Raw genomic sequence first — 23846 nt, forward strand, 5'->3', positions numbered from 1 at the left:
AAAGTCCAATTCTTACTAGTGACTAAGACCCTCAAGGACTCTGGGATGCAGAAGCACTACAATGTACTGATTTCTTAGCGCCCAGATCCTCAGAATTAAGAAAAGCAGGAAGGACTCAGGCACTGAACAGAATGAAAATCTGATGTCTTTACAGTGTATTATAACTGATTATTCAACTATAACTGTAAAATAATCTATTGAGAGCTGTATAAGCCAAAATTTCAAACTGAGTATCTTCCTGGGTAGTCTCCTTGAAGGCCTTGTCTCACATTTTCACTGTTACATACTTAAGAAAAATCTTTCCTAGATTTCCTAGCCTTTATTCTAGAATATAAGAAAACAGGCATGTGCTATGCCCTTTATCTGGCAAGAAAACAGGTATGTGATATGCTCTTTATCAAATCAATATTATCCTGCTTGAGTCACACCCTCTACCCCTCCATCTCTTATTTAGTCTTGACCTAAATGAGACTTGGTTGCATCACAAGATCAAATCAACTTACAAAGGACAAGCAAGGCTTTGGCCATAACTAAGTATATTCAAAAGAACATAATCAATGCTGATGGCAATAAAATGTATAATCATTCCAAAATACCAACAGCAACATGGACAAAACTCATTTGGAAGTTTAAATGACTGTATGTCTACTGGAAAATCAATTGCATTTCATAGTAACACCCTGTAATTCAGATGAAGAACTAACCTCGTCAAGTTGAAACCTCCTATGAAACCTCCTATGAAAAACTTTGTTGTTAATGTACTTTATCTAATAAAAGGAATTAAAATGCCATTTCAATTTAAAAATTTTTATGCTACTGTTGATTCAGATATAAACAGTATTGCCTTTCTCTTACAGTAGTTTCAACTTTGAAACAGATACAAAACTGTTAAAATGTAAATGTTGAGATTTGGGTAAGTAAGCTATCGTTCCAGGGTAACTTTGTTAATCTTTCTTTTATAATAATGATCCAATGCCTTTATTAATTATATATGGCTTTGTTTACATTGATATATATATGTGTATATATATAAAACATATAAATAAAAAATTGTAAATAGTAAGGAACATGTTAAAATTAGTTCAAGTTATGTTAACCTTTCTTGTAACACATACATTACAACGCTAAGGAAAAAGAGCATCACAAAATTTCACACCTCTTGGGAAATCCACAATCACTCTGGAAAAACAGCTGACATATCTACAGTACTAAAATCAGCTCAACCACAAAACATCCTATCAGTGCAGTAAGTGTTCAAAATACAAATGGTTTTCCCGCTGTACTATCATCACAACACTTGCCTGCTGTTGGAACTCTTGTTCACCCAGGCACTGAAAATCCCGAAGTACAACACAAGCTTCTATATGAAAGAAATATAAGAATAAACAGCGGGTGCCTTTCTCAGAAGCTCTGCTCTGACCCTAGAAACCCTTATAAATTTGTGAATAAAGCACGTGCACACACACAACACACACACATGCACACACAAATACACGAAGCTATAGGATTAAAGGGAAGCCTACTCCTTCATGTGAAGGGTACTCTTCACAGCTTGGTCCTACAATCAGTAGTTTGAGAATACAGACATTTTTTTCTTGTAGATTTTATCATATTTTCCAAAGGTAATTTGATTTTTTTTTGCCTGATTAGATAAGCCCCTTCAAAATCTCTTCACTTCCCTTCTCCCCTTCAATAAAACAAATCCACAGAAAAAAATCCCTATGTGCAAGTCATGTCACTTGCAACCTTCCATTATGAGTCTGTAACACAGCAGCATTTAAACAACAGGTCATTATTGCTGTGGGACTAACACTTGATCACTGAGTAATGCAGTTGTCTCCCATGTCCTGAGCATAGCGGTCTGATATTGTAGTCCTTAATTCATCAATGTCTCTTCGTAACTGGCACACATCTGACAGCTTTTTAGTGAGTGTTTCTGTGCTGTGGTCATTCTCAGTCTCTTCAGCTGAACAGTTCATTGCTGTGTAAACAAAATATGGAGAGAATATCTCACATTTTTTTGAACAAAGACATTTTAGAATTTTTCACCTTAATCATCATGGAAATATAAATACTACACACTGAATACCAGTGAGGCCCAGGTTCAAGTTATGTTTAAATCATACATCATTCAATATTAAACAGATCTTATCCACTTGGTCCTTTATAAATTTCACAAATTAAAATTAATTAAAATTCACACAAATTCAAATTCACACAGTGATACACACAAATTCAGCAAGTTTAATGGGTAACAATATTCCAAAAGTGAAAAAGAGCACACTCGAATGTCTCTCTTCCAGCTCAACTAGAGCACTCAGTTTTCCCATTTGGCAAAATCTGAAGACCATTTGTGTAGTGAGAAGTGGCATCTTAAATATTTACGAATGCAAAGTAGGTTTATTGCCATGAAAATATTAATTTTCAAATACATAGTGTCACACACATACATACACACGCACACACACAGAGTGGAGAGTGGGGAGGGAAAATGAGAGAGACAGACAGGGAGAGGGGGAGGAAGAGTGAAAGCTAGGATCCTACAATCCCAAACAACTGAATCAGGCTGATAGCTGGTTGCCTTATGGCTAAATAACTGAGGGCCTTGAGTCAGCCAGCTTTTAATTATTTACTTCAGTTCTTCCCTTTGTAAGCATATCTCAACATAAAATCAGGCAGAGCTAGTGATTACAAAAGAAACTTCTCCTTATACCTTCATAGTAGTTTATTGTAGCATAAGAGTCAGTGAGTGACTGTTATTTTAGCAAATGTTAACTGAACATCTGCCATGATATAGGAACTGTTAGATGTTGAAATCAGAAAAGGAACAGACACAGTGGCTTATTCTCGATGCTTTACATACAATTCCATAAATAAATGAGCACAGTGAGGTACCGTAGGTAACCTACCACTATATACAAGTTGCAGTGGCATAAAAGGAAGAAAACAAAACTAGTCCTAACTGGAGAGGCAACAGTTGCTTGTTCACTGGGTGGGCCAAACTGCAAAATGAACAAAAGTGGAGTCAGAAAGCAAAACAATCTGATAGAATTTGAGAAACCTCAAGAAAATCAGTATCTAGGCTCTAAAATGGTAGAGTACAAATTGTGACAAAGGAGAGTACCAAGAAATAAAGACTATAGACGTAGGTAGGAGGTAGGAGCTACCTATCTCGACCACAGAGCAGTGTAAGCATTAGGAAGCCAGGTTTATAGTTGAGACAGATCTGTCTGGCAACAATGTAAAATGGATTAGGGGAAGGGGGTGAGAAAGATGGTTGTCAGAGAGACCAGTATAGGTGACCGGTTATGAAAACTTAAATTAAGGCAACAGTGCAATGGAGATAGAAAGGCAGGAATGTTAGATGTAGTAAGCAGATGACAGAACTGGTAACACTCAATCATCATCAACTGGAGTGAGGGGCAGGGATTGGGCACAGGTGCCAGATGAAGGAAAAAGCAGAGTGGAGAATAAAATCTGGGTTCAAGTGACAGGTGAATGGTGGTGTTACTCATTGAGAAGAGGAACAGTTCAGGGAGGGAAGGAAAGTGTGTTCTGGTTTTGAATGTGTAGAGTCTGTGATGCATTCGAAACAGCCAATTCTAATATACATGGGAATATAATCTGCAACCCTGAGGAGATAAACGCCTGGGTAAAGGAGATAAATGTCTAGGTGAAAGGTATGGCAGTAACAGAAACAATAGGAGTGGATAAGATCACTCAGATAAAGTACTGAATAAAAAGAAACAGACTAAAAACCAGTAACAAAAGGCTTCTGGGGATACCAATAATTAAGTGACAGAGAAGTCCACAGAAGACAGAGGCTGAGCAGTCATAAAGGCAGAAGCAGAACCTAGAGAATGATGTCATGGAAACCAAGGTAACACAGTTTTCAGAAGGACAGAGTGAGCAAATGGAGTCATTAATCGACCGGTTTTTCACAAATCAACTGGCTGGTAAAATTTTCACAATGCCAAATGTAAGGTAAGGATTCTGGGGTCAAACTTTCAAGACTAGAAGGAGCATTGGGAGGTGGGGGTGGTAAGATTCATATTAGGATAGCTCTACTACTTTATTACTGAAAAACTTAACAAACGCTACCTTATGATAGTGAAAATATAGGAGACTCGAAAGTAATTAAAAGGGTGACCAACTCTAAAATCGTGGAGAAAATGAGTTCCCTTTGTGTGTGAGCTTTGCTTCTTGCTCCCAAAAGATATTAAAGCACTCCATGTTCACCTGGCAAACTTCTCCACTTCCTCCTCTAAGAGCGACACTGAACACCAGCTACTCTGTGGAGTCTCCACAGCCCTTCCCATGTAGATTTAGTTGTTTTTTTCCTCTTGTGCTCCCACTGTCCTTTGTCCACATCTCAACTATAGCACCTATCACAATGCTCTAATAATTTGGTTAATGTGTGGACAAGGACTGTGTTCGGGTTATCTGCATTACTAGCATCTACTAGTGTCTGGATCATAGAAGGCATTTGATAAATGTTTACTCCGCGAGTGAATATACTTAAACATTATGTTTTTTTTCCATATCCACACTTGTGTATGTGTACAAATGTCTATGAAATGAAAGGGACATAATTGAGCACAGATGATGCTTTATTTAACTAGTGATATACTTTGGTCAAGAGCATTGATTTGCCAATAACTATCATGATGCAAAATGGTAGAATCTTTTTGATGAAACTAGGAACAAAACCAGTCACCCCTCTAGTCATATATTACCATTATATTAGGCAGCTACTAAATATACATGTTGGCTCATAAACCTTATTATGTGGTCTTACTCCATTCCTATTTCCTTCCAAGTTCATTTATTCTCTATTAAAAAGAGACTAACATCCTGATTTGGAACCACATGCAGAGATGGGTGTTTCTGCAAAAGTAGCACAGAAAGGAAGGGACACTGGGATTATCACTGTGGCAGCTCTCACAATTATGTGTGGAGGAAGATAGAATTGAGGCCAAGAGTGAATGGGTGTCACATTAAGCCAGTAGGTATGCCTGACAAAGGCAACAGATCTGTAGGCTGTGAAAACTGGCTCATGTGAAATCACTGGCACTCATGTGAAGCAGCTGCCATAGAACATACACTGCACTGGAAAGCAAAATATTTCTCAAACATTTTACCAGTGGACAATATGGCCGGGTCACTTAATCTATGCAACTAACACATAAAAGCAAATAGAAGGTATCATTATTTTTGGGAGAGTAAATGGGAAGTCACACCTAACTATCACTCTACTCATTTATTTACAGATTCAACATAGGAAACATCACCAGGCATTCTGCCAAGCGGCAGTTAATATCAGCTATAACCCCACTCACTTCTAGCAATGAAGTAATAACAGGTATATATAAACCCACAGACTGATTCTAAGTAGGAAAGGAGATTACAAAAATAAACAGAGTCAGAAGTTCCTGACTCATGAAGACAGGTTTCTAATTGCCACAAAATAAGGACAAGTCATCAGACACTTACATCTTATTCCCAGTAATAATGAAAGATTAGGCTCCTTGCCCTGAGCACGCTGATTAAGAATACTGCATAATGCTTTCAAGTCAAACAAACAACAGGACATTTCCTTGAACAGCTGATCAATCACAGTCAAATCAAATAGTGGCCATTTGGAAAGAACTGTCTGCTGCCTAGATTGGTCAGCTTCCTGGCCCTGATCCAATAAAGAGCATGTCTCATCTGTTTGTCTTTGGTTCTGCAAGGATAAAGAAAACAAACGTCAGATTGTTACAAGAGAGGAAAGGTACTCAAAGCCATACAGGTTAACATTTTCCCCCAAGTCTATAAACGAAACAGTGGAGTCATATTATATGCACATTAACCAAATTCAACTACATATATGCAGTGGGAAAAAAAACCACATAGAAAAATAATTTAAATAGTGAAAACTGTTTCTCTTTGCCATCTGATACTTTAGTGTATATCCAAAGGAGGAAACAAATCCAGTCTCTGTTTCTAGGAGTCTCTCACGTAATAAGCATGTTGGTTGTCTATGTATTTTTCTTTTTTGGGCCTCACTCTGTCACCCAGGCTGGAGTACAGTGTCACAGTCATGACTCACTACTGCAGCCTTGACCTCCTTAGGCTCTGGTCATCCTCCCACCTCAGCCTCCTGAATATCTGGGACCACAGGTAAACACCATCACGCCTGGCTAATTTTTGTATTTTTTGTAGAGAGAGGGTTTTGTCACATTGCGTAAACTGGTCTCAAACTCCTGGGGTGAAGTGATCTGCCCACCTCAGGTTCCCAAAACAAAGTATTAGGATTACAGGTGTGAGCCACCACACCCAGCCTGTATTTTTCTATAATGAGATTTATTCCAAGAATAAAAAGAACTACAAAGTAACTCTGAACCTCACACTCTGTGGTTTTTATTGTTAGTAGCAATAGTGATTTAATTACTTTGAAACTACTTTTTGCACCTTGGTGGGGGGAAAGCATCTATGTTAATGTTGATAGGAACCAAAAACTTCAATGTAAGAGACAAAGAAATACAAAAGAAAAACTCAACAACTCTGAACTGCTGACCCCCAAAATTGCTACCTTCTTATCCTGAAAACTGCTAATTAAAGGTAACTTTAATTAGCTTTCCAATTGGAACTGTACTTCAGAGTAACTCAACAGTCTGGGGTGATGGGGAAAAAACTTTTTTATAGATGAATGCCAGCTAATAAATATATACTGTACTGTAATTATGTGAAACTGTATTCTAAAACACAAGAGAAGTAAAGGCTTGTCTTTTTATAATAATTTTGGTAAGAAACAATGGAATTAACTAACAGGCATATCAAAATCATGTCTTTAATCTGAAAATGCTCTATTAATATCTATAAAAATAAGCATCTGCTTAAATAGGTAGTGAATCATTCTTTCAAAGCAAATTGAATTTCTTCTACTCACTTCAAGCAATGCTTTTGTTAATCTCTGTAGATTTCTTTCTTTCTTTTCCAGCTCTTCCATCATCTTTTGAGTGGTCAATTTCTCTTTCGAAAGCTTTCCTTGCATAGACTAGAATTTTTAAAAAATTGGAAAGCAAAACAGGTTAACATGTAAAGAAAAATCTCAAACAGAAATAAGTAGGAATGTTGGCTCTGAATACTTTAGATCTTCTTTCCTCCCTATCCCCTTGGAAAATGAAGCCTTCACTTTTAAATTAATCCTTATCAGTTAGAGAGTAGCTGAATCCAAATAAAAAAGAAAAAGAAATGCCAGTTTCCCAGAATACATTTGGATTTTTAAAAATTACAGTTTTTACCAAGGAAGTTTTTAATTTGTATAAAACATGTCAAATCTGAAGTTCCTACTTAATGTGGTATTACAAAGTTATTTCATTAACTTTTTATATGTTGAGAGTGTATTAGCAACAAATCTATACTTTTGTTTTACATTTTGCTTACAGTTAATGAGATGTAAGATAATAAGATCATGATATCATCCCTATTTTCTATCATTTCAAACATAGTTCCCATCTTTCAGTGTTTCAAGCGGTAAATACACTGTGAACTCTGGTCAAAGGTCTATTATGGGAATTTGATAAGCTAATTTCCTTCTTACTCCTTATAAAATTGCAAATTATCTAGACATGACACCATTGTGAGTATGCCAAAGCAGCATAAAGCACATTTTGAGTCTTTGGTTAGTGTCTTATTTTTCACCTATATATTAAAAGAAAAAAATTCCATACACCCTGCAGTTATTAGTGAATTCTAAGTGTTTCTATCAACTATTTTCCTTTTATTAGAAGACAAAATCAATAAACATATGACCAGAAGAGAGGTATCATTTTATTTCAGGTCTGTATTTAGTCTCAATTCTGACAATATTTCAGGTTGCTGACCACCTAAATAGCACACAATCTACTACAAAGGTATTTTCTTCACATTATCTTTGGATGGGATAAGAAAAGATAGCAATCACCATGGGTTGAAATAAGACTCCATAAATATAAAGCAGTTTTATCGGTAACAGATATTCAAACTTGTTGCTTTTAAATTTCATTTGTCTGCTAAACTCTGAAAAAAAATATTACATTTAGTAACTCAGAAGTTGGATAGAAATGAATCAAACTCTGTAACAAGTGTTTCTCCTTCCAGGGAAAAGTTGTTTTATATTCCACAAAGATGAGTCTCACAGCACAGTCAATATGGGGCTCTCTGAATATGTGTATTATTGAAAACTGAAATTTCCTTTGTAACTTCATTAGATTGAATCAATCCTTATCTGATTAAATGAACATGGAGATTTATTCACCTAGCTGAAAATCTATGCTTTCTGGCTCAACAAGATTATTTGGCTGGAATCCAGAATTCAACCTAAATTTTCTCAAGATTTGTGATTGTTTATTAGAATTACAGAAGAAAGGCATCATAGACACACTACTCAAACTCACATTCTAACAACAACAACAACAAAAAACTAAACCCAAGAGGGGTGTTTTATATTTTTATCAATTCAGAGTCATGTTGAATGTGACTAATAATTAGCTAATAAATCCAAGTAATATGTCCCTATGTAAGGCTGATTTTAATCAATGCAGAAACAGGCAATCTTCTCCATCAGAAAAACTGAAACTGTCTGGCAGTAGTGTCATTTATCACAAAAAGGAAAATCAGATTTCTCTTATGTTGCCTGAATTCAAGGGAAGTTACCAAGAAGCACTTTAATAGGTAAAAGACATTGCAGATAGGCTTATCCTGAAAGGACCAAGTGCTGTACAATCTCTAGGATAATACTAGGTATGAGTGCTATAGTTGTCTGACAATAACATTTCGTCTGAAACATTAATTACTTCTCTATCCTAAATTGCATTAAGATATGTTTAAAAGATAAGAAAACAAGAAAAATTCTATCAAGAATAGTGTGTGTTATTTTACAAATACCTTTTGCAGAGCATTTTTTTGAAATCTCTTAAGCTCTTAAAATATACTTGCTCAAACTGGTAGTACTTTACAATGCATAAATGAAATAATCTCATGTTTTCTGAAATGAGTGTTTAGCTTTGTGAATTTCACGATAACTTTATCATTCACTAGACATGTAGTGGATTAATAAAATTAAAAATTAATTTGCAAAAACCTACAACAGCTCTCAAATTCTCAGTTTAATCATGACATTTAAAAATTCTGCTAAGGTACTAACCTACAAGGTCTTTATAATGATCATCTTTGAAGTTGAAAAGTGGTATTAAGCAAATTTATTGTTTTGATGTAAGTATCAAGAAATGTCCCATTTACAAATAGCTTAAATGAGGGAGAACCAGGTGTGCCTTAGTTAACAGATTCTATATAATCCACAAACCTAATTTAAAAGGAATTATTTTGAAAGTAAATTTATGTTAACATTTTTACTGCATATATATACACATAAACATGCTTAGCCACATAAGAAATTCACAAGGAACTTTCCTTCATGCAACCATTCATTCAGCAAAAACCATTGCCAAACACTGCTCTGTTCATTGAGTGATACATCAGTGAACAAAACAGTCAAAACTCTTGGCCCTTGTGGAACTTTATACTAGGAGAAAAAAGACCAAAAGAAATAAAATAAATATTCAAGTTACACAGTATCATATATTAGAATTTGACTAGTGCTGTGGAGAACAAACAGAGCACAGTAAGGGTCAGGAGGCTGAAATCTCAGGTAAGCAAGGGTTTGAAGGATGACAGACTGTGTCCCAGAGATACCCAGAGAGTTTCTGTCGGTACAAAGGTTCTGGGACAGATGGTGTCTTCTGTGTTTGAGAACAAGTAAGAGAGCCAGGATGGCTGAGAATAGTAGGAGAAAGAGTCAGAGAAGGAAGACAGCATGCAGAACAGATTGTATAGGGCCTCAGAAATCAGTATAAGAACTTCGATTTTTATTCTGGAAAAAAATGAGGATCCACTGAAGAGTTCTGAAGCAGAGACACTGATGTAATCTGATTTTTGTTCAAAAGGATCACTTAACCTAATGAGAGTATACTGTACACAGGAAAGGGTAGAAGCATAAAGAAATAACCCAGATGAGAAAGGAAGACGGCTTGGAACAGGGTGGCAATGGAGGAGGCAAGGAAAAGAGGTCAGATTCTAGACACACATTCAAGGCAGTAGACTTTGCTGACAAATGTGAGGTAAGTGAGGAGTCAAGGATAAGTCCAGGATACCTGGACTGAACAAATGGAAGGGCAGAGATGCCATTAATAGGAAGTCTGAAATGTATAGCAGGGTGTTTTTTTTGGTGATGGGGAGATAAGAAATAGAAAAAAGAGGCTTTTTTATGTTTCTAAGAATCTAAGACAATGTACAGCTCAAATTCCTTTCTTAAGTTAGTTATCATCTTGTAATTTGATAAAACTTTGAAAACAATCTGCCTGGAGTTCTGCTTCTAGCATGAACTAGAAGCAGAGTTGAGGAGCTCCACAGACCCACCCCTCAATGAAATTGGTGAATATTATCATTTAAAATTTCTGGAAATGGTCCTAAGAGCATATAGCAAATGAAGAAACATTTACTCAAGAATATCTCTGCTTCACAAAAGGATTCTAGGAGGAAAAAAATGAAACAAAACTCAACTCCATTTCTGCCTTCTCACATTTCATTGAGATGGAAATTCTACTTCAGACTGACAGAGGCAGTAACACAGGGTTCCCTCTCCTCCCAAATCCTAGTTAGAGAGTTCTCTTCTCAGAAAAGATAGGGCATCAACATTTATCATCCTAGCAAAGGCTGTTTTAGGCAACGACATACAACCAAGAGGTGGGGGGCTCCCTTCTTCTACCCAGATCCCCTTACGGGATGGAAGCTTATGTGAGTGCAGAACCCTTGACCCTTGGCCCAGCTTGTGGGGCACTGGTTCTATGCTAGGAGAGGCAAGTCAAAAAGACGTAGAGCTGCTGCCCCAACTCACTCCAGTGAGTGTTCAGCTACTAGAGTGGGGATACCATTCGGAAGTTTGCCATTGTCCCCACACCAATTAACTTGGCTTAAGAGACTTTCCTGAGGAAAAGTAGGCCATAGAACTAGGAGTTCCAAATGTCTCTCTATAGGAATTCACTTCATTTGCAACAGTGTGACGTTCAAGCCTTAGAGCACTCAAAAACATTGGAGGTTGTGGTGAAAGGCAGTTGGCAGGATACTATTAGACCCATTAGCCCTATAAGCTAAATCCATAGACTAACTACTTTCCCAGGGAGAAACAGAGAGATAGCTGTGAAGAATACTCCTGAGGTCAGAACAAATCTCAAACACTAACCTAATGAACTATCCCTTCAAAAGAGCTAGAATGGATCAGTTTGCGAAGCAATTTATGCCACAGGGTATTGTTGAAAACAACAGACTGATTGGCTGACAATTAGTGGAGCCTAACAGCTGGTTATGGTCAAGAGTCACAAAAGACCATATATACATTTGTATGAAATGTTTAAAATAGGTATATTTATAGAGACAGAAAGTGGATCAGAGGTGAGATGGCTGGAGAAGTGGATGGGGGCTTAGGCAAGTGACAAAAATGAGGCTTCCATTTGAGATGATAAAAATGTTCTAAAATTGACTGTGGTCTTGGTTCCACTTATCTGTGAATATACTAAAAAGTACTGAATTGCACACAAATTGAAGGTGACTTGTATCTTAAAACTGTTACTGCTTGAGTTCCTTGTCTTCTAACTTCTGGAAAAAATGTATTTTCTGGTTTATAAGTGAGATCTACCAAAATACGTTAAATGTGTTTGATGACACCTAAGTATCTTAGAAACTAAACTTGTTTTTTAAATTTAAACCTCAGACTTTCTCTCCAGTTCCCACTCTTTGGTCCACTGAGCATGCTGAGGATTGTAATACTTCCTAAATGCTCTAGTTCTACTGCCAGACCATATGGCAAAGTTAGGGACTGCCTGAGGAACTTAATAATACATAATTCAACTTCATCCCAGAGACACTGATTCATTAGGTTCACAATAGGGTCCAGAAATACATATCTTAAAAAGTATTACAAATAATGTGAATATCCATATAGATTTGGTGACTACTCATAGCACAAATAGGCCCAAGAACATTCTTCCATGATTCAAGTGAGCTGTCTTCCCTCGTACAACTCCCCACTCTGACATAACTGATTTTTCAAAAGTTAAATCCACCTTTTACACATTTTTTCTGACATATCTTAATTATGCAACTATAACATGCATACAACAGATCTACACGAACAGTAAAGACTGTTCTCTTTACCAGCACAGAGACTACAGTGAGTGTTTTTTTTTTTAAGCTACTTTTCATAGAAGGCATTATTTGGCTGGTAGGTTTTTCAAAATTTAGTATTAACTTCTGATAAGAATACTTTTAGTTTTTCATTCATCATAAGCAATTTTACAGAAGTAAATGCTTCCAAAATTAAACTTTAGAAAAAGTACTTTATTTCAAGACATAACACAATTCAGATAACAAAAAAATAGGAGATAAACATCACACAATGTTAATGGGAAAACATTAAAGCAATCGATATTTAAAAGAGTTATGTCCTACCTATAAGACACTCTATTGACTTATGATCCATTTTCCCACTATTTCTACTGAGAAAAACTGCTAGATGAAGGATTTAAGAGATTTGCTAAAAATTGGAATAGAATTCTCTTAGGCTGTGGGAACATCTCGATGTGTTATAAATAGAACAGAGTGTCACAGTTTGGAGATTGGTGGTTCCAACCACGCCCGAGTAAACAGTCTTAAATGTCCTCTAACGTATTATTCTGTCTTCTGTCATAGTATAATTTTCTATTGATAGCTGTCAATTCAGATACGCCATTTAAATGCCTAAGTTCTTGCAATTAGTAAATATTTTAATGTCAGAGAAAACAAGCAAACATTACAAACCTCTACGTCCTCTGCCAAAAGATTACAATAACAGCTCACTGAAAAAGGCTTACGGATGTGAAATGTGCTTTTGAGAAATAAGCAAGAAGGAAGGTAATGCCCAATGAAGAACTCAATCATATTCTGACTGTAGCCATATGTTCATGGAACTGACACGGAACATTCTACCGCAAAATGTCTTTATATACTGTATACCGACAGAAGAAAAAACCTATAGGAGAAGCAGCCAGGCTAGCTCTACTAGTTTTATGGATATAACGAAGGGCAACACTTCTAAAAGGTCAATGAGTAAACAAGGTATTTATGCCAGTTAACAATATGACCTAGACAGTTGAACAAAACAGTAGATAAATCTGTATTTTTACAGCACTAAACTCAATTTCCAAATTAGCATATACTTTTATATGAAGTATTACTTTTTCTATATTCAACAACAAATATAGTATAACTAGTAGAGGAATGATTTCTCTCCAACTTTGAAAGCTGTGAATAAATAAACGTGCCAGTGACCTGTAACAGGTAAGTATTTATTTGACTTTTGTGGCAAAATAATAAACTATAGCTGTATTTTGAACACAGCATCTAAATATGAAACAATACCCTATTTTTATCTCCTATAAATTGGACATAAAATGTACATAGCCTGGGATTTTATTTTTCCCTTTTGGGAGTAAATTTAAACTATATGAATAACTTGCTTATTACCAAGGAAATGCAGTGCACCAAATCAAGACAAATGAACTTCAAACAAATTTGGTGTTCTCGACAATTTGCAAAGACATAAAGAGGCAGTAACACATGAAATTCTAACAGTACCAAGTTATCTTTGCCTACTGAATACTCCAAAATGGAAAAACATCCAAGCACTGTGGAGGAAGAAAGAATATCCAAACTATAGCGACAATGAGCTTTTACATAAAATTAATACTATAGTGATAGTCAAAATGCATAATTAAAAATAATTGGGAGGCTCTCTGCTATCGTTAATTATATAGTATTTTGTGTTATTTTAGATAGGCGAAGGTATTTGAAGAAATTCAAAAACAGAGCTATAGCATATGGAAAGGACATCATAATCTACATAGGTACAAGCTGGCCATTCTTTATGTAAGCAGATAAGGAAAAATCACACAGCTTTAAAGAAGTAGGAAGTGAAGGGAGTTGCTCTATTAGGTATATCAGTTTGATAATACACCCATTAATTATGTCTATTAACCACAATAGAAAGCAACAGGAATATTTTTTCAACCCAAAGTGTTCTTTTCAGTGTTTCCAATGCTAGGGAAATAATTAGTGTTCCTCTTTTCAGAATAAGCAATATTTTCAGGTTTTTATAGAGCATATACCTTTTAGAGAAAGGTCATCAAAAACGACCAAATACAAACAAAATTTCTGTCTTTTTAAATGATAAGGGGCCAAAAAATAACATGAGTTTAAAACTAGCAAATAATTTTCTCATTATGTGAGTCATATTCATCTCCAGCTTTGCTATTCAAATACCACGTTCACAAATATAGCTATTTCGGCCAGCTATCAACATTTATTGTCTGTCTCTGTGACCTAAATCTATAGATCTCTGTCTCTAGATGTGCAGACCTTGATGGTCAGAATGGGCAAATGAGATGCTAAGAACAAAAAAGAAAAGAAATCCAAAAAAGTCATTGATTCAAAGGACAACAGAATTAATGATTATAGTGTCTAGGCCCCAATATTTGGAAATAAATGCATCTCATTAATTTTATTTCAATTCTCTACATAGTTTGAAGAAATAAAAGGTTTGTGTTTGCTGAAGCATTTTAATAACAAAGAACAGTAAGGCCTATAATTGCATATTCTTCTACGTATTCATTTATGTATGGTCATGACATATTTACATGTGACTACAGACTTGGTTAACATGTAAGAGTAAATTGCAGTAAGATGTCTCCACAAATGGGGAGAAAATGCACATTTCAATGAATGCAAATATATACTGAACACCTATAATGTGACAGTATATGATAAATGAAATCTTACAAATCATTAAAGTTTCAATGCCAAAGTTCACGTGTTGATTATTCTTAATTTAGATTGAGATAACTTGTATTAGATTTACTTCTCGGAAAATTTGCCCAAGTAAAATAGAAATTTCTTGAATTATGGTCCAGAATAAGTCACATAACAATGGCTGAGGAAATCTAACAATCTAGAGATTCTAATGGGTTATGGAACAACTGAAGTTATGTCTGTAGGAATACAAAATAAAGTTTATAACCTCTGTCAATCAATCCATCAGGCTCATACATTTATTGATAAATAATACAACCAAAAGACAAAGACTGTATATAATGGCAAATCATTTACTACTTTTACTTTGATTTTAAGAAGTAACAGTAAAATTAGGAGGTATAGAGCTAAACATTTTTCAGCAAAAGATGTCCAATGGCTTCCCATCACACTTAGAATAACGGCCTCACAATTCCTGAACTCCAGGCTAACAGACTGTGTGCTGTTCTTAGAGCATACCAGGTATATAAAGGGCATTTGTTGCTCCCTTTGCTTGAAATGCTCTTGCCCTGGATGTCTTCATTCAGATCCCTGCTCAAATATTGCCTCTTCAGGAAAAACATCATGACCACTCTATTAAATGTAGCACTCTCTAGCCTACTTTTTAAAATAACATTTTTAACAGCAATTTTTTTCATAGCACCTGGCATTCATTATATTGGTTTTGTATTCTCTCCAACTCACCCCACTAGAATGGTCAGGCATGTGACTTGTTCACTGATGAATCTTTATAATTTTTGAAGGATTAATTTACCAAACAGCAAAAACTGGAAGATTAATATTAAAGAATTTGCAACTCTACCTCAGTGCTATACATATTATCTTTCCATACAATATATGCATGCTTTAATATCTGCAGGTTAAATAAGCATTAAGAGTATATCAGAATATAGCTAAATTAAAATAAGCACAAAATATTCCTTACCTGAATTTCTAAAATCATTCTGTCAATCTCATCTTGTTGGCTGTCTATTATCTAAAACAAAAAAATAAATACATCTGATTCAAATAATTTTTACATTGCTTCTTAAAAGTACCAACATTTCAAGAAAACACAGCACAGAAATTTATAAATTTATTTTTAAGAAGGGTCTTTTTAAAAAACTGAAAGTATTCTTATGATTTGGATCACACAAGTATAAAACTACAAAAGACTTCCTCTAGTTCTTGATAAAACTTTTCTCAAATTTATACAATTTTTAAGAATAACTTTGAGACAGACTGAATAATTAAGGAAGGAAAAAGATATCCTTTTGTTTTGACTTTTATTTCAATTATTTAATTTTGTTTGAATTGCTATGGTCCTTCAAACAAAGACATTCAAACTGCAAATTATATAAGCAATTAAATATTTACAAAATATAAATCACATAAAGTAGCTATAAATTATGTATCTATACACACATATCCACTTAGTATAGATTTCACGTTTATGATCAAAGGTATCTACTGACCTTACTAGCAGTCTCATTTTGTTGTCTGAGATTATCATTTTCATTCTGAAGCTGTTTTGCATCTAACATGGGAAGGCGGATTCCATCTTCAAGGCATCTTTCTACTTTTTGTTGCAAACTATTTCAAAAGACAATTATATGATGAAAATAAGCTCTATTTGCTGATATTGGTAATGATTTCAACATAAATGATGTCCTTTTTAGGTTCTGTATTTTTTAATCAACCAATAATCAAGACCCACAGACAGTATATGAAAAAGTGTTACTTTTATTTCATACAAGTAAGAAGGGTCCATAGTTAGCTAGAGGCTGATCTTTTCAGAAATGGCAAATTTGAGACCAGAGTCCAGAGTTGCTCAGTATGTGACATCCTTAGGCCCAGATGAAGTTCTTCATTACCCAAATCTGAGCTCTGAAGTCTAACTTGTGTTCTTTACTTTTCCTCTAAAAGCAGAGTTCCTTGATTAAGATGACTGTTGCACAGAACCTAAGAATATGTATACACATCTTTTGTCCTTTATTCTAAGCTCAGCAGAAGTTTGCTTGTAAGAACGGCTGTTGCCTAAACCATCAGAATTACATTTCTCTTTCATTTCCTTTTTTTTTTTTTTTTTTTTTACTTTTACTTTAAGTTTGTGGGTACACATGCTGGTTTGTTACACAGATAAACTCGTGTCATGGAGGTGTGCTGTACAGATTATTTTGTCACCCAGGTACTAAGCCTACTACCCAAGTTATTTTTTCTGCTCCTCTCCTTCCTCCCACCCTCCACCTTCAAGTAGGCCCTAGTGTCTGTTGTTCCCTTCTCTGTGTTCATGAGTTCTTCTTCATTATAACTTGACAGAACACTTTCTTATGCTATCCATGGAACACAGTTGCATTTTAGAAGGGGAAACAACAAAAGTAAGACTGCAGATTCAAAATAAAAAGGCAAAAGGGGCAGAGGGGGAAGGTGCTAGAAAGAAAGAATAGTAATGTTTGGTTAAAAGAAGTCACATCATTAGACAATAATTACCAAAACAAAACCAAAATAATAGCAGCAAGAAACCGGAAATAGCTCTACTTTAGCTTGAGTCATACTCAAGCATTGCAGAGTACTAAAAGGAAGACTTCTTATAAATTGGGTTTTGATATTTTCATTATTTTTCTTTTTTTCAAGAATTATGGCTATTCTATGCTTTGTCTTTCAAAAACAGAAGAAATGCCCTATCCAGATTGTGAAAAGAGAACTGACAGTCCTAGATGGTACAATAAGGGCCTCAGACGTTTACAAATAATGGCGCCAGAGACATTTGTATTTATTATCGATGTAGTGTACTGCTGTGTAATACATTGTCATAATTATTTGCTTTTTTCAGTCTGAAGTGTAAAACAAATTATTTCTATCTCAGAATGAGATTTTTGTTTGTTTTGTTTTACCAATTCAGTGTCAAGACACTACTTCCAGACATTTCATGAGAAACAATATGTATTTAAAATATTAAAGTCTTTCAAATAAAAAAATGAGCCAGCTATGAAGAGAGGAACTATCATGGAAAAATGCCCAATAAATTTTATTTCATTTATACATTTTTAGGTTATATAACATGTTTAATTCAAAAAGTAAAGTATCTGTTAAAGTGGTACCTACTACTGCATTACTAAGGAGCTCACCCATCTTTTTCACTTTAATTTTCAGGTCTAATGGGAAGCTTTTCTTATTTAATGTATAAATTGCAAATGTTCTTAAGTATTCACAGAACAGGAAGCTTAGAAATATTATATAAAACAGATAAATGTAATTATATAATTCACAGTCACATATACATCTGAAGTTCTTTGGAACTCAAGGAATATTATCTTATAGAGCTGAAAAAACTGTGATACCATCCTCAACCCTTTGATCCTTTATATCTATTTGAAACCAAGAGAAATTTTTGGACATGGTATCATCTCTGATAGTATCAAGATGAAATTTAAAAGTGGAAAATGTTATCTGAAATGCACCGTACTAATCTTTCCAAAACAAGAATATAAGGTTCAGTGTTTCCACAAAACCTAATAAAAGATAAAGTCTAAATAAAAGAAAAGCATACAATCTAAAAGCACACAACAGAACAAAGCAACACTCAAATTATTTTCAGGTGTGGCTAATTCTGTTCCTAAAGCAACACAGCTTTAATTTATAATTACAATGCTCTATATGACAGATCAGATATAGTGTCTCTTTTCATTTTATCAGTAAAGATGAAAGAAAAAGCTATATGGTTGAATTAGTGCAGATCAGAAAGTTGTTCTGACACTAAAGAACAGGGCATAAGATGAAAAGTTATAAAAAGGAAAATTTAAGAACAAGCAGCAGAAATAGGAGACAAAAGCAGAATTAAAGGTATATGATTTGTTTTGGGAGCTGAGATGATGAGAAACATATGTTTTCTCATTCAAACTGAATTGTCCCAGAAATCAAAAATTTTTTGGCGTTGAAACCCAAAGAAAAAAGTAGGACAAGGCATATTTAAGACTCAAAGTAGTAGTAAAGCAATATTAACATGAAATTAACATGGAATCAGATGGATTTTTATTGAAAAGCTAAGAATAAATTGAATTGTAAAATTGATGTAAGTATGAAGATTATATTTCTTGCATTTCGCTTCTGTTCCTTTGTTGTTTTATTCTTCAGGATAGTTTTATCTATTTATAGTTGGTAATATTAAGGTTTAAGTTTTGCAAAACAGAACATCCATATCTATACATATAAAATACTTCCTTAGGTTTTTCAGGGATCCAATATTAATTTCCAAGTTTAATAAACACAAACTGAATTTGCAAATGGTATTCATTGTACTTACAACTGTATTAATTGAGTCCCATGAGGCAAGATATGTAAGTAAATCTGGAAGATAGATGGCAAAACTGCTGTATCTTTTACTTGCAGTAAAGGGAAATAGGAGCCAATTACTTCAATTTGATATATTCCATTAAGGAGTGCAGTTCGAGTATTTTGCTGGCCCCTTTTTTGTTGTTTACAATTTTTACTTATTTTTTTTGATAAAGCCATTAGATAAAGGGTTTGTATTAATATTTTCAGTCTTCATTTGTATGAGTTTTTATTTTTACTATTTTCAACAGAAACTTTTGGCAAGATATCAATATATTGTTGAGACTCCCTAATCCAAAAACCTGAAATCTGAAATGTTTCAAAATCCAAAACTTTTTGAGCATGGAAATGATGCTCAAAGGAGATGCTCATTGGAGCATTTCAGATTTTGGATTGTCAGATTAGAGATGCTCAGTGGGTAAGTACTTGGCAAATATTCCAAAATCCAAAAAAATCTGAAATCTAAAACATTCCTGCTCACAAGCAGTTTGGAAAAGGGATGAGCATCCTGTAGTACATCTTTAAATTAAGGAGAGTAAAATAACTTATAAATTAGTTTAAGTAAAATGTTTTATGAAAAATATGAATAAAATAACATAAAAGGATTCAGAAAATTTTCTTACCTCTGAACAGTAGTTACTAACTCCTTTTCTTTCTTTTTCTGGCATATTAACTGTGTCTCTTTATCTTGACACTGCTTTTTGATCTCTTCAATTTTTTTTTCTGTATCTATCAAAGCCTCTTGTAAATTCTTATTTTTTTCTTCCAGAATCTGCAGCTAAGGAGAAATTTTTTACAGTTCATTACACATGAAATATTAAATATGCTTCTATTAGAAACTGTTACCGTGTTGGCAGGGATTGACAGACTTGTAGCTAAAAAAAAAAAAATCACACTGCATTTTATCTAGAGTATTAGCACTCCATCTCCTCTGTGTGAAAGGCACCTACAAGAATGGAATTACAAGGAAGAGAATGGGGTTAGAAATTTGTAGAAGACTAAGAAAGGTTAATTTTAAACTTATTTTTCTTTTAATTGTAATAAATATACAACTTTATACTGTCTTAACAATTTTCAAGTGTACAGTGCAGTTGTGTTAGGTATATTCACATTGTGCAACTAATCTCCAGAACTCTTTATCTTGCATAATTGAACCTCTGTATCAATTAAACAACTCCCCATCTATCCCTCCCCCCATTCCCTGGTAACCAACTTTCCACTTTCTGTCTCTGTGACTGAATTCTTAAGGTATCTCATTAAGTGGAATCATACAGTATTTGTCTTTTTGTGACTAGCTTATTTCACTTCGCAAAATATCCTCCAGGTTAATCCACATGATAGCATGTGTCAGAGTTTCTCTCCTTGTTAAGGCGAACAGTATTTCACTGTGTGTATATACCACCTTTAGTTTACCCATGTATCTAGTCATGGACACTTGGGCTGCTTCCACCTTTTGCCTATTGTGAATAATTATCTTATAAGCCTGGGTGTACAAATATCTGTTCAAGACCCTTAACTGCCACCCCAATGGATGTTAGGTATTTTCTTACATATTTTCTAATACACATTGCCCTCTGTTCCTGCTCATGCAACCTCCTGCAGTCCTTAAGTTCCTTCCTGACTTTAATCTTAGTTTTTACAAATTATAAATTAATGTAAAATAAACAGAGAATGCAACATAGGTCTTACAGGATGCACAGTGACACTCCTTAGATTAGACTAATGACTCTCGAGTGAGGGTAATTTTACCCCCAGAGGACATTTGGAAATATCTGTTTACATTTTGGGTTTGGGATAAAGGAGAAGGAGCACTGCTACTGGCACTTAGTGGGTAGAGGGCAGATATATGGATGTAGAAGTACACCCTTCAATGATCAAGGCAGACCTCTGTAACAAAAAATTATCTGCCTCCAAATGTCAATAGTGCTGAGGTTGAGAATCCCTGGCTTAGAACAACTCTGGGAAGAGAATGAAGAGTAGATCTAGTGGATTTATAAATAAGGTTTCAAGACAGTGGGCCTCACCTGAGTTAGGAGAAAGACTCTGAGGTATTGTTAAGAAAAAAAAAAAAAAGTAGAAGTCAGAGGAGTGAATTGAGGTCATAGGTCAAGGTATAAGAAAAAAATATATATATAAAGGTTAAGAAGAATGAAGAAAATAAATATCCAGGAAGATACTTAACAAAAGGTCTTGTAGAGCCTTGGTGAATCCTAGAGACTGTTGGAAAGCACCAGAACTGGGGGAGTGTGCATGTGTGTGTATGGGGTAGTGGTTGGCAGACTGGTTTAGAAACTAACTTCTACAGTAGTTAACAGAGTTACAACACAGGATCAATAGGAAGGTAATCACTTATTAACTGACAAGAAATATCTACTTATGCATGCTTAGATAAACAAAGTTTCTTATTAGAATTAAGTCCCCAAAACAGCAATTAAACACATGGATTTAATTTATAGTTAGCCAAGTTTCTAAAGAGTCAAGTTAACATGTTTTCATGTCATTTAAAGATAAGCATTTTATTTCACGTTACCTGTAGACTCTGACTCTGTACATCATCTAGAGTTGGAAGATCAGCCAGATACTTTTCCAAGGTCTCGATTCTTCTCTGCTTTTCTTTATTTTGTTCAGATTCCTTCTGGCATTTCTTTTTCAGACTACTAATGTATCGATCTCTAGTTTTAAGCTGAAGAAAACAATTACGAATCTTCATTAGTTTTGAGTCATTAAAAGATGTAGCAAAACCAACACTTTACTATTAGACACTGCTGAATTCACCAACAGTTTCAGGTTATAGCGAAGGCCACTAGCAACTCAATTAAGATTTACCTTATTTCATTCTAAGATTTACACTTGCCGGGTGTGGTGGCTCATGCCTGTAATCCCAGCACTTTGGGAAACCAAAGTGGGCTGACCAGCCTGGCCAACATGGCAAAACCCTGTCTCTACTAAAAAAAATACCAAAAAAATGAGCTGGGCGTGGTGGCACGTGCCTGTAGTCCCAGCTACTTGAAAGGCTGAGGTATGAGAATCACCTGAACCAGGGTGGCAGAGGTTGCAGTGAGCCGAGATTGTGCCACTGCACTCCTGCCTGGGCGACAGAGCAAGACTTTGTCTCAATTTAAACAAAAAACAAAAAAAGATTTACACCTAAAAAAATTTATGTCACTGAAATCAAGAGTTTAGGGGGTATTTGCTTTTACCATGGATGGCATCCTATAAATTGCCATCAATCAGGGGGCAGTAGTGATGTAGTTTTTATTGCCTACACATGTGCAAATTTGGTCAAGGCTGTTCATATCCTTGTCATTTCAATATTGTTATATATATGTACAAACTATGTGTTGAGTTTAAATGATGTCTAAAATGCCTAAACAATGTTACATTACAATTTAGTATGGAACAATGTTACTGGGTGCCCAGACAGGCACAGAAAAAAAGCCTTTGAAATCAGTGAAGTATTCATCTCTGAAGGAATGACTCCGATTTCTTAGTTTTTGCATAGCTATACCCAAATGCTTTATGTGAACGAAGAGAGGAAGATACTGCAAGTAACTAAAACTATTTCATTACTAACAGACTTGCAAAGAAATTGCTTATCATGCACCAAACAATGCAACTAAAGCTGAAAGAATATACCAAATACTTAGGGGCAGATAATGGACTAGTGAAACTAATCCACACCTCAAGCAACACTACTGTTTAAGGCACTGTGTCATAACTGAATTTGCAGCATATTTTCTTTCTAAAAACCATAAAATAAAGGTGTCTTACTATTGATGTCATTTTAGGATTGATAAAGTATGGTAACTGAACACATATTTCAGTTGGTATGTACAACTGATAACGTGTACATATCATGGTATGTACACACATGATAATGATTCTAGTAAATCCCAATTCATACAGGCTGAAAGTCAGATTTTCAGGTACTTTTTACCTACCATTCCATGAAATATGCAATCTTTAAATTTCATATCTCATAGCCAAAGCTCTTTCATATTTACTCCTATTTACCTTAAATTACCAATCTTCCAAACATTTAATCCTCTTTTCAAACTTACAGGGTTCTAAAATATTTTTACAGTGTTTTCCCATATTCACTGGGAAAATAACTGGCAATAATTAGAAGTAAGATGGATTATTCTTTCAAATTTTATTAAAGCCAATACTTGTTCTTTAGCTTTAATAAAATTTGAAAGAAACTAGTTTCTTTCATGCATTTTCTAATTTCTTTCAAGTCTAATGTGTAACGATTTTTAAAACTTCATGTGGAAAAATTATTCATTTCACCAGTGACGTTAGCATCTACTTATGACCTTTGGTAAGAAGCAACACTGGTAAGACAAACACATCCTATTACGTCTTGAGGCTTTCTTAGGATTAAAGGTAAATGTGCTGGTGTGACAGTTTACCCTGTGATCTATCAGAATGGAAAACCTTACATACTGTTGGCACTGGTGGTGACCATATAATACAACTCCCTTAATACAGGTGAGGCCCAAAGATCTTTAGTGACTTAACAAGTCATAAAATCAGAAGTCGAATTTGAATCTAGATCATCTGACTGAAAATCAACTTTCTTTCAGTTCTTCCTTATGACTCATTATCAGGTT

At 34.8% G+C, this 23846-nt stretch overlaps 1 protein-coding gene across 10 annotated transcripts in view; it reads right to left on the reverse strand.

The window, feature by feature from the left end:
• Nucleotides 1-950: 950 nt before the first annotated feature.
• The window catches only part of CEP85L (centrosomal protein 85 like), a 235613-nt gene continuing 212717 nt past the window's right edge, over nt 951-23846 (reverse strand). For all 10 annotated transcript variants that reach the window (XM_015137522.3, XM_015137520.3, XM_077999312.1 and 7 more), the window contains 7 exons: nt 21764-21916; nt 19857-20011; nt 16377-16494; nt 15848-15898; nt 6932-7039; nt 5494-5725; nt 951-1981 (listed from right to left, as the gene is read on the reverse strand). In XM_015137522.3, coding sequence (XP_014993008.3) covers nt 1818-1981; nt 5494-5725; nt 6932-7039; nt 15848-15898; nt 16377-16494; nt 19857-20011; nt 21764-21916 — 981 coding nt within the window. In that variant the 3' untranslated portion in view covers nt 951-1817. The remainder of the gene's footprint in view (nt 1982-5493; nt 5726-6931; nt 7040-15847; nt 15899-16376; nt 16495-19856; nt 20012-21763; nt 21917-23846) is intronic.

Source organism: Macaca mulatta, chromosome 4, assembly GCF_049350105.2.
Source record: "Macaca mulatta isolate MMU2019108-1 chromosome 4, T2T-MMU8v2.0, whole genome shotgun sequence".
Taxonomy (NCBI): domain Eukaryota; kingdom Metazoa; phylum Chordata; class Mammalia; order Primates; family Cercopithecidae; genus Macaca; species Macaca mulatta.